This window comes from Salvia hispanica, chromosome 6 (assembly GCF_023119035.1).
Source record: "Salvia hispanica cultivar TCC Black 2014 chromosome 6, UniMelb_Shisp_WGS_1.0, whole genome shotgun sequence".
Taxonomy (NCBI): Eukaryota; Viridiplantae; Streptophyta; class Magnoliopsida; order Lamiales; family Lamiaceae; genus Salvia; species Salvia hispanica.
Genome location: NC_062970.1, coordinates 33,307,599 through 33,325,507, shown reverse-complemented (window position 1 = coordinate 33,325,507; position 17,909 = coordinate 33,307,599). Strand labels below are relative to the sequence as shown.

The 17,909-nt window shown below is 34.3% G+C and overlaps 3 protein-coding genes across 4 annotated transcripts; all 3 read left to right on the top strand.

The window, feature by feature from the left end:
- Positions 1-457: 457 nt before the first annotated feature.
- On the top strand, positions 458-1,575 carry LOC125192544. Its single transcript, XM_048090152.1, has 2 exons — positions 458-953; positions 1,369-1,575. Exons 1-2 carry the CDS (start codon positions 542-544, stop codon positions 1,410-1,412), a joined length of 456 nt encoding a protein of 151 aa, XP_047946109.1. The 5' UTR covers positions 458-541; the 3' UTR covers positions 1,413-1,575.
- Positions 1,576-7,411: 5,836 nt separating this feature from the next.
- LOC125195970 (60S ribosomal protein L8-like) lies at positions 7,412-9,166 on the top strand. The gene is made up of 2 exons (XM_048094284.1): positions 7,412-7,927; positions 8,641-9,166. Exons 1-2 carry the CDS (start codon positions 7,488-7,490, stop codon positions 8,981-8,983), a joined length of 783 nt encoding a protein of 260 aa, XP_047950241.1. The 5' UTR covers positions 7,412-7,487; the 3' UTR covers positions 8,984-9,166.
- Positions 9,167-10,794: 1,628 nt separating this feature from the next.
- Positions 10,795-13,507, top strand: LOC125193090 (organelle RRM domain-containing protein 2, mitochondrial-like). 2 transcript variants are annotated; one of them, XM_048090819.1, is made up of 4 exons: positions 10,795-10,985; positions 12,181-12,249; positions 12,346-12,452; positions 13,057-13,507. In XM_048090819.1, the coding sequence occupies exons 1-4, from the start codon at positions 10,844-10,846 to the stop codon at positions 13,120-13,122; spliced, it is 384 nt and encodes a 127-aa protein (XP_047946776.1). In that variant the 5' UTR covers positions 10,795-10,843; the 3' UTR covers positions 13,123-13,507. The 2 variants fall into 2 exon arrangements, with proteins under 2 accessions (XP_047946776.1, XP_047946777.1); XM_048090820.1 differs by having other exon boundaries at positions 10,797-10,985; positions 12,992-13,507.
- Positions 13,508-17,909: the final 4,402 nt, after the last annotated feature.

The window sequence follows — 17,909 nt, the reverse complement described above, 5'->3', positions numbered from 1 at the left end:
CCCAATGTGCCTTCGTCCCTATGCAATAGTGACCATTCATTTTTGGATCATATCTTATTTTTGCAGTTGGGGAGGCCCGTCTCATACCAGGACGGCTCTGTATAGATATCTATGAATCTACTCCGAATAAATCAAGTTTTAGTATGGTCATAATTTTGTGAATGTGTCTGACATGATTGGATAGCAGGGCGGATACTAATTTCATAATAAAATTAGTTATGTATTTAATTAACTAAAAATTAATTATACTAATAATATGAACTTTGTAAATATTAATACTAGTAGTACTACTATTTTGCGTTCCCCAATTCTTTGTGAATTGCAGATAAAATTGTCAACTTTCATTTATTTATAAAATAGTCCTAATGTAAACGTTTTGTATGTGGTTCGTTGGTGATAAAGTAGAAGAGGATTTTTTCCGACAAAAAAGAAATAGGAATATGATAAACCTAACCCCCAAATCATTTTTCATAATTTTCATTAGTAAAATAGCACCTCCTCACTCCATTAAAGTAAAACTCCCTCTCTCTCTTCTCCTCTCATGGCGCCCCTCCAAATCCTCTGCCTCCTCCTTGGTTTTCTCCCGCTGTGCTACTCCACCTCCATCCACGACCTCCTTAAATCCATGGGCCTGCCGCCGGGCCTCTTCCCCAAGGACGTCAAGTCCTACACCTTCTCAGCCTCGGGCCTCCTCCAAGTCTACCTGGACGGCCCCTGTCTCACCAGATTCGACACCATGGCCTTATACGAGAGTGAGCTCCGCGCTAATCTCACCCACGGCAGCCTCACCGGCGTCCAAGGCCTCTCACAGGAAGAGCTCTTTCTCTGGCTCCCCGTCAAGGACATAATCGTCAATGACCCAACCTCCGGCTTAATCCTCTTCGATATCGGACTTGCTCACAAGCATCTCTCCCTCTCGCTCTTCGAGGATCCGCCCGATTGCTCCTCCAAGGGTTAGTTTTCTCGATTTGATTTTCAATTTTGGGGGTTTTGGTGGTGAGGAATTTTTTTGAGTGTAATCTCACTTTAGACGACGTCGTTCGCGTGTTTCATTTGATTCTCAAAAGGAAGAGTTTTGAATAAATTATTTGAACATAGGATTGCCGGCTTTTTTGAAAAAGAGAAGATTTTTAAATAAATTGTGTGCAAAAATGAGCTATACACACTGATTCTGCTTTGGAGTTTGAAATACTGTGATTTTTGTTTATTTTTTTATTTTTTTAATCTCTTTTTCTGTGTAATTAGACAGCTCCTGTGAATTCTGTTATGTATTGACTATGGAGATGTGTGTACGTGTCCCTTGTTTGGTGGCTATTGGAAAAGTTGAACTTATCCTAATCTACTGATTTTGTTTTGGGGCGAATGCAGGTAAATTGAAGGAGCTGAGAGGAAAAGAGAAGGGATTTATGTAGCTCAAGTATAAAGTAATAAATCAAGAAAAATTGCCACTTTTCTTTTGTTAATTAGTAGTGTTTTCACTAAGTATAGAGTTAATTAGTGTGTGTTAATAGTAGTAGTACTGTAAAAATTTGGGAAACAGACAACCTGAGGAATTTTGAGAGAACAAATTGTCTTCTTGCTTTTGTTCTTTCCTTGTTGTTTGCCTTAATCTTGTGGGTTAGATTAGATAACTCCAAAGCAAAGCATCCACTTAATATTTTAATCTTTTCTTGCTCTCATACGTTATGTAATTACAGCATTAGTATTATCTTAAAATTTGCACTGCATTTTAGATTAAGTTGGATGGGTTGAAGATTTGTCATTTATTTACAAATGTATGGTGAGATGAATGTTGCATTAACGTATAACCTAATCTAGGTGAAAGAATTTTTATAAGACATTGATACTTTCTAGGAACATTACAAGTGATCTTGAAAAACATAGGAGTAAATTTTAAATTCTTTTATACGGTTGGTAATTTTTACACCCGACAAGACAAAAACATAAAATATCCTAGAATTATCCAACGTGACAAAAACATAAAATATCCTAGTATCATTTTTGGATTTATTTTTTCTTTTACCCAATTTTCAGCCATTGCATTCCATCTTCCTCCAATATAAACCGTTGCAGCGGCCCCCAAAATTGAATGGAGTGATAATAAAATGGCATGGGTAAGATATGAGTTGGTGTATGATATGGAGTATGGGTTACCAATACTCTTTGAATCCATTTCACTCATACCCAATCCATTTTTTTACATTTCATCCCTCTCAAATTAGATGAAATGTTATATGTTAAGTGGAGAATATGTTTTTATATATTCACGTGAGAAAAAAAAATTATTTAGAAAATATGATATCTTTCGTGGAATAAACTAAAAAGAAAAGTGAGACATATATACCTCGCGACCCCTTCTAAATATATACTCCCTCCGTCCCAACTTAAGAGTCATGTTTTGCCATTTCCGTTCGTCTCAACTTAAGAGTCTAACTTCATTTTTATCATAATGGTAAGTAGGTCTCACATTCAATCAACTTATTCCACTCACATTTTATTATGAAAGTAATACCCATATATAAGTGGGACTCATATTCCACTAACTTATTCAACCCACTTTTCTTTACATTTCTTAAAACTCGTCCCTAACTAATTAGAACTCTTAAGTTGGGACGGAGTGAGTATATCAACAATATGAGTAAAAGAAATTTGCATAAGATAATTGTGTGGGTACATCACCAATTCACCATCGATGAGCATGGAAACCGTTAATTTGGCCATCAGTCTGCATCACAAGTACTTCATCAAGAGAATACTATACAAACACATTAGTTTAATTAAAGAATCTATTAACAGAATAGCTCTTTAAGAACACCTAATGCGTACTCAACTAAAGCATGTGTATGTCTAATGCCATTAATTACATTTTAAATCCCTAATCTGCATCTCCAGTTCACAAATTTTGTTCAATAATCTAGTTTGCATCTTTGACTCAAACTCGTGTATGTCTAATTTCATTAATTAGATTTTATATCCCTAATCTGCATCTCCAATTCACAAATTTTGTTCAATAATCTAGTTTGCATCTCTTTGACATTTCATGCATCATGCCATAAGCAAAATTAAGTATTTGAGGTTGACATATATAGTTTACTTCGTAATTTTCTAATTGGATACCCAAATATCTCTCTTTCTATTAGAGAAAGATTCTCCTACCCATTCAAATAGGAAGAGAGATTTTTTTGTATCAAATTAGAAATTAAAGTAGGTCAAAGACGAATTGATATTTGTTAAAGCTCAAAGAAAAGTAAGAATTATTCAAACCATCCTTGTTGTCTTATAAAATTGTAGTCAAATCAATATTATCTCAATGGAATTAAAATAATGTCTCATGCCAAGTCTCAAGATAATGTCTAAGATGATCTCTGTTCACTTTGCAAGGAAGAAATTAAATTTATTGAACACCGTTTTTTTTTTTTTTTTCTGTTGCAAGGTCTCCAACATCTTCTGATATTTTAGTATTTTTGTTGTGACTTATGGAATTTCTCCTTCTGTCTTCCTAGAGATCCGTTGGCTTGCTTTCTAAGTTAGCTTGGAACCCCATTTCGAAAGCTTGACAAAAAATTTTGGATCTTTATATTTTACATCATTCTTTGGTCTATTTTTGAGACATCCGCAACAACGTAATATTTCAAGAGTTTCCCCCGAATTAGGAGCGGACAAAGAGAAAACTTTTATGGCATCTTGGGTATTGTAAGAAAGGAAGGTGTTCAAGACCACCGAGCCGAATGACTAATACTTATTATTTAGTCAAGTCTCCACAAGTTGTTGATTTTACTTTCTTGTTTCGGTGTCTTGCTCGTTGGCTTGTTGGTTTTCATGTTGAGTTGGGGTTGTCTTATGCGCAGTGGTGGAGCCACGGTGGGGCCAGGTGGGCCCTTTAGCCCCCCAGCCATTAGAGTATTACTATATATATGATAAGGCTAATTTCATGCATCGGTAATGTGCGAAAAAATGTTATAATTTGCTGGGTCTAACACGTTTCCTAAGCCAGGTGTGTGAAGAAAATCGCTAGATCAAGGAAGTACTGAAGGAGATGGTCTAGCGAAGGAAAGGAACGAAGTCAGCAGGACTTACAAGGGAAATTAGCGTGACAGAGGAGTCAATAGCGAGGGCAACAAAGTCTTATCTATACCTCGCTGGGCCCCACTCAAACGCCTATATATAGAAGAGCATGCAACGCAAGGAGAAGGACTTTTTTCTTCACTCTTTTTAGCTCACACACATTACACACACTTGGGAATGGGAGATCTGGGGTAGTCGGGAACGGAAGGTTATTTTCTTAGAAATTTCGTGGTTGGCAACACCGTCCGAGTGTGGACGACGATACAATTCCTTTTAATTTCAGTTGTTTTGCTCGTTTTTACCGTCGAACTTCACTTTTGAGAGTCGACCTGGCTGTTGATGATACTTATTGTCTTTCCGTTTGTTGATCTGCGTTTAGGAAAGAAAGTTGTTAGATGAATTCGAGTTTTCTTCTTGTTTTCTGCTTTATTTCGTCTAGTGTCTGCAAATCTGTTTAGTTCTTCATAGTTCATGCATAGATTTGATTTAAAATTAGTTTGCTCTGTTTTAATTTCGTTCATGTTAAATTTCTTATGAGTTTATGCAATTTGGTTGTAGAAGACGATGTCGCTGTTAGTTAGTATGAGAGTTAGTTATTCTGCCAGCTTTTCGTTCGTACTTTGCTTTTTTCAGTCATGGTCCCCACAGTAGGTCTATTTCCTAGGTCTAGTAGTGAAGCAGTTTTCTTAGATCAAGTGTTGAGCAGTTAACTTTCTTTGCAACGTTCTCTTATAATTTTTGCCTAGGTCTAGCTGTTAGTTTAGGAGTCTTAAAGACTCCCAAGTCAAGTTAAATTTGTTTTCCTCAACCCAAGAAAATGCGTGGCAGCAGCCAACACCAAAAACACACCCAAATCCTTGAACATGAGTATTACGCATCCTTCTCTGTGGGATCGATCCCTACTTCCCTATACTAGGTTTAGTAAAGTGGTTGAGGGTTTTTGAAAGAAGTGCTCTGTGTGTCCGACGACCGGAATTCCTTGCGATCAAAGAGTTTCTAGACCACGTGATCTAGTGGATTTGTTGGATCTAGGGAACCTGTTATTTCCTATTTGAACACACGCAGCACAACAACCTTTTCAATATATGTATGCAATATGAATGATATCAGTAGCTAGCGCAGTTGGTTTGGTAACAAGCCTCTCATTCGCGAGATAACAAGTTCAAATCCTGCTTGTGGATTAGTTTTTATAACTGAAGCTTATTTTGGAATCTTATACTCTACAACAAATCCTGTTGGAGTACGTTTTTTCAGATTTTCTAATATTAGCAGAGAATTGTTAACTCTACAACTGTATAAATGTATAATACAATTAGTAAAGCTGGTTTTAGAGTTATGTTTAGTTCATTTATGGCTTTATTTTTAAATTAAATTAGTAATTCTGGTTTTTTTTTTTATCATATTCATTTAGAGTATTATTGATTTTCTCACATTACTATTTTTATTGATTTTCTCTCGAGTAATTTTGCATAAATGATTTAAATTTATATTCATGAAGAATGATATTTATGATTTAAGAATAAAAACAATTCTATAGACATGTAAATATATAATTCGGTATAATATTAGTAAAATTAATATCAATGTTATGCCCTAAAAATATATTCATATTTTTCTAGCATATGTTCGAGTTGTTTCCGAACACTGAACATACTCAATATATTTTAATACTCTATCCGTTCACAAAAAAATCTCATTTTGTCATTTTGAAATGTCCACAAAACATAGTTTCATTTATAAAAATGAAAAAATTTCGTCTCATACTTTACCCACATTTTTATACATTCTCTCTCTTACTTTACCACTTTCTCATTAAAACTCGTGCCGTCTATAAATGAGACTATTTTTTATGAACGAACAGAATAGTTGTTTGGGCTCCCCATCGTTAAAAGTCTGGCTCCGCCACTGCTTGTGCGTTATTTGTTGTTTGTTATCGGTATTGACTTTGTGTAGTCTTGCTCGCTGCTCTACGTTAGCTTTGAATATTTTTTCTCAATAAAAAAAAATGTCTTATGCAAAGTCTCAATATAATGCCTCCTACGTGGTCCTACATGTCAACAGTAAATAAGGTCATGTTTGAAACTATACAATACAAAAAAGAAAGACTGGACAAAAGTGGAAAATATGTTGCTAGAAGTACTTTATGGTGCAAAATGAAAGATTCGTATAAACTTGGAAGTTTGATATATGCAATGTATAAATGAAAATTCATAGCGGAAGGCACCCTGATTTTGTTTTAGACAAAATCATTGTTGTCTCCCTCCTTCCTCTATACCCACCATATTTAAACAAAATCATTTTGCTCTCCCTCCTTCCTCTATAAATCCACTATGATCCTTAATTAAGTAACTGTACAAATATATTAGCTTTTCAATTTTTTATTCTTCGTGCTTCTATTGCTTATTTTCTACTGTTTAATTTATCATTATTAATAACAAATCTTCTTGATCATTCCATTTATTTTAGAAGATCTAGCAAAGAATCATTATATATAAATCTTCTAAAAATATTCAAACTAAAATATATTCAGAGCACAAGTTGATCTGACATACACTAACAACATATAGTTCATTGATATTGCATTATGGCTACACTGACAATTGCACTTATAAAAGTATTGATGATTGAACTTATAAAATGTAATTTTACATTTGGAATATGATTTTTTTTTTCTTTCTAAATTTGGATTCTTTGTAACTATTTTAGAAGATTTGTTGGATAATTACGAAAAAGTTGCTTCCATATGATATAGATTATAGAGGTTTGAATTAAGATACTAATACTCTAATGTTTATAGAATCAACTCGGCCAGATTGGGTTAAGGAATGTTGTTTTATATAAATTCATATTTATTGAAATTCTAACCTTTAACTCATATGCATACTTTAATTTAATTTCAAATTTATTGTCATTAAGTATTATTTTTGAATTTACTAAATTTGTTACTAATATTATTCTGTATAAGGATAGGTTGTTGTTAAATACTCTCTCTGTCCCAGATAGTACGAACTATTTCCTTTTTGGTCCGTCCTTAAAGAGTATGAACTTTCTAACATTGAAAAATTCAAACAATATATTACCTCTACACATCATTTTATTTACAACTTATACTATTATCATTAACATTTATACCATTATAATAATATGGATCCCCTCTCCTTTAACAATATTTCCACTACCATTTTTCTCTCTTTTATTTATTTAAATCCGTGCTGAACCCAAAGTTGACCGTGTGTAAGGACGGAGAAAAATATTAGTCCACCTTGTGTTTTTAATACCTTTACATCTCCTGAAATGAATTTGGGGTATTAGTAATCAGGGCCCAAGCCCACAATTGTAAAACCCTAATTCCCCAATCCGCAGATTCATCTTCTTATTTCTTCTCCGCCGCTCCACCTTTCTCACACACACACACAGCGAAAATGGGTCGTGTAATCCGGGCACAGCGTAAGGGTGCGGGTTCGGTGTTCAAGTCCCACACCCACCACCGCAAGGGTCCGGCCCGATTCCGCTCCCTCGACTTCGGCGAGCGCAACGGCTACCTCAAGGGAGTCGTCACCGAGATCATCCACGACCCCGGCCGCGGTGCTCCCCTCGCCCGCGTCACCTTCCGCCACCCCTTCCGATTCCAGCACCAGAAGGAGCTCTTCGTCGCCGCCGAGGGTATGTACACTGGCCAGTTCGTCTACTGCGGGAAGAAGGCTAACCTCGTCGTCGGAAACGTTCTGCCCCTCAGATCCGTTCCCGAGGGAGCTGTCATCTGCAACGTCGAGCACCATGTCGGTGACCGTGGTGTTTTCGCTAGGGCTTCTGGTGACTACGCTATCGTCATCTCGCACAACCCCGATAATGGCACCTCTAGGTATAATTATTATTGTGCTCGTATTAACTAATTGTGATGCTTATTAACAATTTCATGAATCGAACACATGATTAATTCCAAGGCTTCTCTGAGTTATATGTTTGGCCAATTAATGCTTAATTTGCTACATATTAGCTCGATTCTTCTGCTCTATTTAATACTCCCTGACTAGATGCCCGTCATCTGATTGTCAAATATGTGTTAGCATTTTCTGTTGAAGGCATAAACTTTAGTGTCCCTTCACAATCGCAATTACAATCTAATTACGATTAGTGCTCTGGTGTTTGCCTCTTCCCTAATCAAAATCCTGAGGCTCATGTTCTTACATACATTGTTGGCCTCAATTTGAGATATTCTGGTTTTCAGATTAAGGTCTGTTTGATACATAAGGAAAGCAAAAAAATGTTTTTTAACTTCACTTCACTCTCTTACTATCTCTCAGTTTATGCATCCTGATATTTTTAAAACTTTAGTTAATGTTTGAGGACAATAGCCATATGTGTTTTCTTGGTGTCATGTTAGAATAAATTGCAGGGTATAGTTTTGATTTTGCTACTACGATATGGCATGCTACTATAATTTATATTTTGATTCTACTGATGTATTATGTTGTTGGTATGTGTTTTGGATTGTTAGCTTGACAAGCTTTGGTGTATTATGTTGTTAATATGTCTTTTGGATTGTTAGCTTGACAAGCTTTACTTTGGCTGCAGAATTAAGCTCCCATCCGGAGCCAAGAAGATTGTGCCAAGTGGCTGCCGTGCAATGATTGGTCAGGTTGCTGGAGGAGGGCGTACTGAGAAGCCCATGTTGAAGGCAGGAAATGCGTACCACAAGTTCAGGGTGAAGAGAAACTCATGGCCCAAGGTCCGTGGTGTTGCCATGAACCCAGTGGAGCATCCCCATGGTGGTGGTAACCATCAACATATTGGTCATGCTAGTACTGTGCGTCGTGATGCACCACCCGGACAGAAGGTCGGTCTTATTGCAGCCAGGAGAACTGGTCGGCTTCGTGGTCAAGCTGCTGCTACAGCTGCTAAGGCCGACAAGGCTTAAGCTAGTGTTTTTGGATGAGTTACTTAATTATCTTACGACATATCATTGTTATAGGTTTAGTAGTTTTTTGTGGGATTAAGAATACTACTATAATGTTCTGTTCTTGTTTTTGTGGGACTTTGAAGATTGTTACTTTTTGTTATGGCATTTTGATTCTTATGATAGTGTCTTTATTCTGGAGCGTGTACCCTGCTTTGATTGTTACTATTGCTATGCGCTGAAGTTTTTGTAGACTTCAAGAGTAGATGGGTATTGTAGTGTTAGTATTCATACTTGTGTTGTGCTATTGTTCCTTGAGTACATGCTGATTGGTTGAGGGGCTTCAATAATTCTGCATTGCTTGTTTAATTTTCTTAGTAGCAGCAATTTTGAGCGTTTTTACTAGGGATTGGAATTCGGGTATCCATGGGTAACAGACCCGATATGTTTTTCGGGTACCCAAATATCCGCCGCGAGTATCTAAACCCAATGATTGGGTACCTAAATACCCAACTATTTATATATATATTAATAATTTATAAAAAAATTAAGAATTAAAAATATATTAAATTTTTTAAAGCTAAAAATTTCTTATTCATTGAGAATGTTTTATTTTATTTTTCTTCTGTATGCTAATTATGTATATTTATGAACTTAAAAATGAAACTGTATTGTCAAGGGAGGCCAGTGACTCACCGAGAGGCAACGACGTAGGGTATCTGTAGGCGCAAACATAATAGATACACAGACTCGAAGAAAGAAAGAGATGAATGAGAGTATAGTCACTTTAATGGAGAGTCGAATGATTTACTTATTTATAAATATTTGAGAAAAATAACCTAATTAATTATAATTAGGTAAATAAGTTATCCCATAGCCAACAACCCTTAAATGGTTAAACCTAATTAAAAATTACCCTAGACAGTAAATCAGATATTCAGGTAATACCCGATACCCGATTGGATTACCCAATATCTGACTTATCTTAAATTTCATTACCCGATCATACCCAATTCCATTTTAATGAATATCGGGTATCCAATACCAGGTGAGTATTGGGTCGAAAATGGATAAACCTAATATCCATATTCTCACTCCTAGTTTTTACTGCAAAACTCACAAAGAGTTGCCCAGTTTGCACGTTCCAAGTCATATGCTTGTAATATCAGAAGACATAAGGGCTAGGGCCATAGAGAGAAGTATTGCACGCGATTTACTTTCTTTGTGGCATATTCCTTCGTTATACTAAATAATGGTTCATTACTAGTACCATTCAGGATCATCTTTGGGAAATCTTAATCCATCTCCTACTATATACACACAAACATGAGTGATGGACCCCCACCATCACTAATCATGTTATAGTATATGTAGTAGGAGATGGATTAGCAGGACATCTATTATTTATGGTTTCATTCACCACATTCCATTAAATTGGTATATTCATATTTAACTAAATATAAAATTAATATTCAATCTATTTTTAAAAAATAGAAACTCTTTCTCGTCAATCTCTTAAAAATAGAAATATTTTATTATAGTACATTTTTAAATAATAGATTACCTTTACTCATAATTTATTACAACTTATATTATTAACACACCACTAATAATGTTGACTCCACGACCCACAATTCACCTAAACATTTTCACTATCCTTTTTCTTTTTTTCTTTTTGACTAACTTTACATTAAAATTTATGCCATTCAAAAGTTTCTATATTTAAAAATATTTAAAAAAGTTGAAGGAGTATATAAAAATGAGATTAATATTTCATTAAATTCTTTCTTCAAAAAAAGTGAGACTCTACTTGTATCCCATTTGAGAATAAAGCTATAAATTCTAAATTCACAAGAGAGGTGCTCTCTGGTGGTGACAGAAATGGCAGTGAGGGCGGCGGTTTCCGCTAATTCTCGAGTTGGAATGGGATTATTAAGAAAGGCTTTCAGCTCTTCTTTTTCCACCCTTCTATCTCAATTTAAGCCTCCTCCCGCCGAACCCTCTACAAATCTATTCGTCTGTGGTAAATATCTCTCTCTCTCAATCACACCATAAATTAGTTTTAATACCACTGTTAACAGTCTTCCCTGTTTTGGCCTGATTGAGTTACACTTTTTTCCCATCACTTGTCTCGGTATATACCTCTCTGCAATATACTTTGATTCTGAAATTCGTTTCTCATAGTTTTTAAGTATATTGGTTGTAGACTTGTAGTTATATTCGTATTGTTTGGGCGTGATGTGTTTAATAGAGCAGCAGTGCTACCTTGGCCTATGTTGGTATTCAAGCTACAATTTTTGCCATTCATTTGATTGTCTTCTGCAAAACGAGAGAACAAAATAACAATTCTAACCGTGTGTGCTTATTTGTAGTATGTGTAAAAAACTTCTTGTTTTGGGTGATTTTAGAAAAAATGTTCAGTGAATGGAACCTTTTTTTATGAAAGTGAAACACACTAATGATAATGCTGTGTTTAACGCCAATGGTTAAACACGCCATAAACATTCGTGTATTTCCGTTTCATAGAATATAAAAAAGAAAAGCTAAAATCACCCAAAATGAGAAATTTGCCAAATGTTCATACTTTTTTTGCTCACTTGTGATATTATTATTTTTGTATGTTTGCTTAAACTGAAGGGTTGTAAAGGCATAGAGTTATAGGAAACATATTATACTAGCATCTTTGACACGCTCGGTTTTAGAGGATGGTGCTGCTTGCTTTATGCTAATTCTCTTCTTTGCTTTTTTATATTGATCGTCATTACAACCCAACCTTCACTGTGGTGACAACATTTGAGGCTACACACAACTGATTTGTGACTTGTGAGCTGTAGATCATCAAATTATGATGGAAGTTCAATGCAATTTAAGATCGTTTTGCATGCTATGCTTACCTTCTAGCTTGATAGCTCCATAGACCATAAGTTACTGCTGCATTTCTCATTCAATTTGATTTTGTAATAAACAATCTTAGAGAGCCAATATATCTTTGTTAGCTTTGCTGCATAGGATAAAGTTTGGCTGTATTCTATGCTTAATCTTTATTCATATTGCAGTCATCTAAAATTGTTTTTCTGGCTTAATACAAGTTGGTAAAATAAATTGTTTATTGTTTGTTATTAGACCACTAATATAATATCCTCACTGTTGCTAATTAGTCAAATTTAGCAGCATCATATTCTTAGTTTTCCAAATTCAACTTCTTGTATAATTTCCAGGACTAAACAAACGCACTACAAGTGAAGGCCTACGTGATGCTTTTGCTAAATATGGCGAAGTTGTCCAAGGTATCTAAAATTTTTGTGGTTTAATAATATGAGGGATTTGTAGTAGAATTCTGGAAAATGTTAAAGCAATTTGCTGATTTTTACCTCTTTATGCAGCTAAAGTTATTACTGATCATGCTACTACACTCTCTAAGGGTTTTGGTTTTGTGAATTATGCAACAATACAAGATGCTGAATTAGGGATGAAAAGCATGGATGGCCAGGTTAAAAATTCTTTAGATGACTTCCTATTTAAAATAATAATTGTTGTTGAAAACTAACTGGATTACCTGCACTGAAAATCAAAATAGCAACTACACTTGTCAAGTGCCCCGCTTGGCCCCGTATGGGCTGGCCCACCATAGACACGGAACGGTCTGAGCTAGGTTCATCATCTGTTATGGGATTCAGTTAGTTTTTTTTTATAAATTTAGGACTGGCCTGGGCCCAGGTCCGTTAGAGGAACAACCAAGACCTAAAACCGACCTAACAGAGGCCCAAACTAAGTTCTTACCATCTAACCTACAGAAGTCATTTTTTTTTTTTTTAAAGTCATAGAGCTGAAAATGATTCTCATTTAATCGATACTTAGTTTATACAGTAAATTAGGTTTGTATAATGACTCAACTGATAAGAAGATTTTTATTTTAAACCATACATACATGGAGTAGTATGTTATGGAATTATGTAGAGATAATATTTGAATTGGGGGTTGTAGTGTGGTTAGTTATTAATTGTTAGTGTGTGTTTGTGTGTGTTGTAGTATTTGGATAATTGGGTTATATTTGTGGAGTATGCAATACCAAAAGGTTCTTTCCCCAAATGAAGCATGCAACGAACAGAACAGGAGTGGAGAGAGTGGAGCAATTCATGCACTCCTTGATGACTGGATAGGATCATTCATGTTTCCAATTTATTTTTTGATTATTCATCTTCGTGTATACGAATTTGGCTGACATGTTCAAAGCACTGATTGAATGCTGCTAGTTTCATCACCTAGGGCGGTGTTCGATTTGCAAGATAAAATAGTACCAAGATATAATTTAGGATTGAGGTGTGAGATTATTTTAGTCATAGGGGGTTAGCTATGACTAATTATCCCATGATTGTTCATTTAGGATTAAGTTGTGGGGTTGAATCTCATGAATCAAACACGCTACAAATTTAATCTCGAATACAATCTTGCAAACCGAACACCTCCTAGGAGTATTAGATATGCCTTCTCTCTCAATGTGTAAGTAAATATTTCTATTTCTATTTTATTCTCTTTTTTACTTTATTCTGTTTATACTTAGCACACAAAACATGGAGTATTACATAAATCTCGCACTACCACTTAGGAAGAAGTAGGTTATTTTCATTAGGACGGGATCACTGCATATTTAAATCCACTCAGTCCACAGTAAAACGCGGAGGTATTACTCCCTTCGTCCCATAAAAGTATGGGCGGATGAGATGACACGAGAGTTAAGATAAAATTGGTAAAGAAAGAGAGAAGATGAGAATGGCATGGTTAAGTAAGAGAGAGAAAGAGAATGGTAGTTAAAGTAGAGTTAGTGGATAGTGGGATCTACATTATTAAATTGATATAAACTTTCCAAAAATAGAATGCATATATTTTGTGGAACCGACAACAATGGAAAGTGCACGTATTTTTATAGACGGAGTGAGTACTACAAAATTAAAAACTGTAGGATAAATTTAACTATTACTACTACTCCATATCTTAAAATTGATATACTTGGAATTCGAGTGGGATGATCAAATTTAGCATGCTATTTTTTTCTTCTTAAAATTTTTATTAGACACAAGATTTCAGAAATAGTTAAAGCGCAAAAGATGTCATGAGAAAAATTCAATTATTCAAATGTACAATCATAGCTCCATTCGTCCCGTCTAAGATGACAACTTTTTTCACACATACTTTAAAAACATAATTTTAAATAATTAAAGTGGAGATAAAATAAAATACAATAAAGAGTCTCTTCTACATTATACATTCTTCTACTTTATACTTTCTTCTCGACTTTAATTATTTATTATATTATTTTTTTCCAAAATAAATGCGAAAAAAAATCTGTGAAGATAAGACAAATGAGTAGTACTACTATAGATAACCCTCAATATTCTAATCTTGTGCTAGTAAGTTTTAACAGCGACAAAAAAATTGTCTAATTAATCGTACAATTAATTATTATAAATATAAGAATTCTTATCATATTTTACATAAAATATATATACTCTTTGTTAAAGTGATACTCCATTCATTTCACAGTGATACAGTCATTTCATTTTGTGCACTCGCTTTACAAAAATAATTGTAAATAGTTAAAGTAGAAAGAAAGTAAAGTAAGAAAGTGAATAATATAGAGAAGAGTCTTATCTATAGTATTCTCTTTGTTACTTCATTTTTTTCTCAACTTTTACTGTTTTAAATTATTTTAGCAAAACGACTACACAAAATGAAATGACTCTTTTACTGTGGAACGGAGAGAGTACATTTTCCTTTTTTTGGATATACATTCTAAATGATATACTTCTTAATAGAAACACCACTCTTTCTACATTTTATAAACTCTTATGCCAAATAAAAAAAAATGCTCACTTAGAGTGAAATGTGGAATATAGTTTATTTTTTAAAATGACAATTTTTAATTGAAATACATGTTTATGGAAAAAATATTACTCCCTCCATCCACAAAAAATAGTCATATTTGTGGATGGTACGAGTTTTAATCAGAAATTGGTAAAATAATAGAGAAGAAGAAAAGTAAGTAAAGTGAGAGGAGAAAAAAGGGATAAAGTAAGAGATAAAAGAGAAAAAGTAGGTAAAGTAAAAGAAAGTTGTTTTCGAGTGATAAAAATGAGACAAATTTTTGTGAACAACCCAAAGTGCTAAAATGAGACTATCTTTCATGGACGGAGGATGTATACACCAAAAAAAGTTGGCCTTTTTCACATATATTCTTCCATGTATCTTTATGAGGTATGACTATATTATACATTCAGGGGCTGTTTGGTTCACAAAATTATATTATTATTGAATATGTATTGTATTCCATAAATTAATGAGAAATGATTTAGAGACATAATAGCAGTGGCATAATGGGAATTTATAGTAATTGTATATCAGATTTTATTTTTAGTTAAATTAATATTTTGATATTTACTTTACTATCCTTTACATTAAATTGTACTATTATATTAATTAGAATATTAGATCTAATTAAGGAGTATTTGTTAACATTGGCCCGTTTATTTATGATGGACAATATTCATTTTGTTTCTCTACTTCTATTGCATTTATTTATGGGTATATATTTATGAGCAAATATAAAATATTAGTATAAATTTGTTGTCTTTATATATTAACATACGTCGTGAGTTTCTAATCAAATTAGTCTTTATAAGTTTTAGTGAAAATAATTTAATAAAAAATACTAGTTTTTAGTGTGCTTTATTTTTTTCACTTCCAATTTGATTTTATTAACTATTTACAAAAAAGTTTGATTTTTCTCTCCAATATTACTATAAAAATTGTTACTAGTTTATACTAATTGATTAATTAGAGTAATTTAAATTTATATTAAGCTATTTAATCAATATTAGTTATCACATTTTATTTGTCTATAAGAACAATAACTTTTTCACAAAAATCACAAAAAAAAAAATTATTCACAAAAGCAATGGCTTTTTTTTATTACAACTTTTATGCATAAAAATAAAATTTTCTATTCACAAAAATAGCTACATTTTATTCACACAAACTTGTATTCACTAGAATTGTGGAATAACTTTATTTGCAAAAATTAACTTTCATTCACAACTCTTATTCAAAAATATAACACCATCCGTTAGAACAAAATTATTTATTAATTAAAATAATACTAACTTTTACTCACTCCGTCCCGGATAATTCGGGTCACTTTGACCGGACACGGGTTTTCAGAATTGTAATGAAAAGTGGGTTGAAAAAGTTAGTGGGATGTGGGTCCTATCTTTATATATTAGTTTTATAATAAAATGTGAGTAGGAATGAGTTAGTGAAATATGTGGTCCACTACCAAAAATAGTAAAAATGAAATGAGACAAATTATGAGACAAATTATGTGGGACGGACCGAAATGGAAAACTGGGACGAATTATCCGGGACGGAAGGAGTATCTATTAAACTTATACTCCCTCCGTCCCGGCTAAGATGACACATTGCTTAGCCGACACGGGATTTTAGGAGTTATTGGTTAAAGTGTTTAATTGAAGAGAGAGAAAATGAGTATAAATATTAAAGTAGAGAGATAAAGAAAGATGGATATTTTAATAGGAGTGAGAAAAAGTGGTTGAGTGTATTAATTGGAGAGAGAAAGTTACCAAAAAAGGAAATTTGTCATCTTAGTTAGGATAAACTAAAAAGGAAAACGTGTCATATTAAGCGGGACGAAGGGAGTAGTAACTTTTAAATTTTATTTAAAAGTAATTTACTCGAAAAAAGACTTTAATACCCTTTTTGGAGGGAAAATGTAAAGCTATTTTGATTTATCCTTTTGGTCATTTTGAAAAATAGCAACCATTGGATAGAAAAAAAAAAGGCCTGGTTCTGCTTGGAATCCGGCGACGGCTCCGGCGATAGCCGGCGGGCGAGGCGACGAGAGAGATGCTGGAGATGAAGAGGAAGCGGCGACGCTACTGCTGTGTAGGATGGGTTACTGTGGCGGCAGCAGAATAAAGAGGAGCAGCCGACGGCGGTGGCGGCTGGACTCGCACGCCAGCAAGCCCACGCGGTGGCGACTGGACTAATGTGAACATATTCTTATTGCAGCTCGTGGGATAATTCTGGCCATAATCCAGCGATGCTCCGATAAACTCGACAGAATAAAGGTGGATTCTTTAGATCTATCCATTTCTGGAACCTTACAACAAAAATGGAAAATTGTAGCTGAATAATAAAGATCAACCATTGAATCGAAACAAAAACCAAACTTTCCATGACAGTCAAGGTCGAGCCCGACTCGCGACGGCAAGCTACTCTGGCGGCGGCTGGACTTCAGAGCGAGAAAGAGAGAAGTACGCCGGCAGCGCCAGCTACCCAGCTGTGCAGACCCACCAAAATCCTCCGCAAAAACCCCTCCTCCACTTGGCGACGCAGCGGTTGAGGAAAGTGGGGCGGCGGGAAGCTGGCGAGTGAGGCATGAGAGAGAAGGAAATGAGGGAAAAGAGAGAATCACCGGCGTCAGGAAATGAGGGAGCAATATGAAGAAGACGATGGAGGCTATTAAATTAGGCTATTGAGGTGTATCTATATGGGCTTGATATATAGTTGTGGGCTTCAATTATACTTTATTTGCGATCATCTAAATGGTTAGTAAAAAATTAAGGTATTTAATGGCTGATTGTTTTGATATTTGGTTATGTTAAGTAATAATTTTAATTAACTACGTTAACAAACAATATACGAATTTAGGAGTTCGAGACTATGTAAATATATTTTAAATTTAGGTTATTTAAGTATTTGTTCAATGTTAAGTATTGTATAATTTAGTTTAAGTTTAATTATTCTTTTCATCTATTATTTTGCTAAAAAGTGAATCAACATTCATTTTATTTTATACTTCATCCATACGATATTTTATTTGAATTAAGATAAAATTGATAAAGTAAAAAAGAGGAGGATTGGAAGTTAAATT

Bases quoted from the DNA above. Each gene is read 5' to 3' on its own strand.
- LOC125192544 (XM_048090152.1), top strand. From the start codon at position 542: ATGGCGCCCCTCCAAATCCTCTGCCTCCTCCTTGGTTTTCTCCCGCTG. The intron at 954-1,368 runs GTTAGTTTTCTC...GGGCGAATGCAG, and splicing joins GCCCGATTGCTCCTCCAAGG to GTAAATTGAAGGAGCTGAGA.
- LOC125193090 (XM_048090819.1), top strand. From the start codon at position 10,844: ATGGCAGTGAGGGCGGCGGTTTCCGCTAATTCTCGAGTTGGAATGGGA. The intron at 10,986-12,180 runs GTAAATATCTCT...TATAATTTCCAG, and splicing joins TACAAATCTATTCGTCTGTG to GACTAAACAAACGCACTACA. The intron at 12,250-12,345 runs GTATCTAAAATT...CTCTTTATGCAG, and splicing joins ATATGGCGAAGTTGTCCAAG to CTAAAGTTATTACTGATCAT.
- LOC125195970 (XM_048094284.1), top strand. From the start codon at position 7,488: ATGGGTCGTGTAATCCGGGCACAGCGTAAGGGTGCGGGTTCGGTGTTC. The intron at 7,928-8,640 runs GTATAATTATTA...CTTTGGCTGCAG, and splicing joins CCCGATAATGGCACCTCTAG to AATTAAGCTCCCATCCGGAG.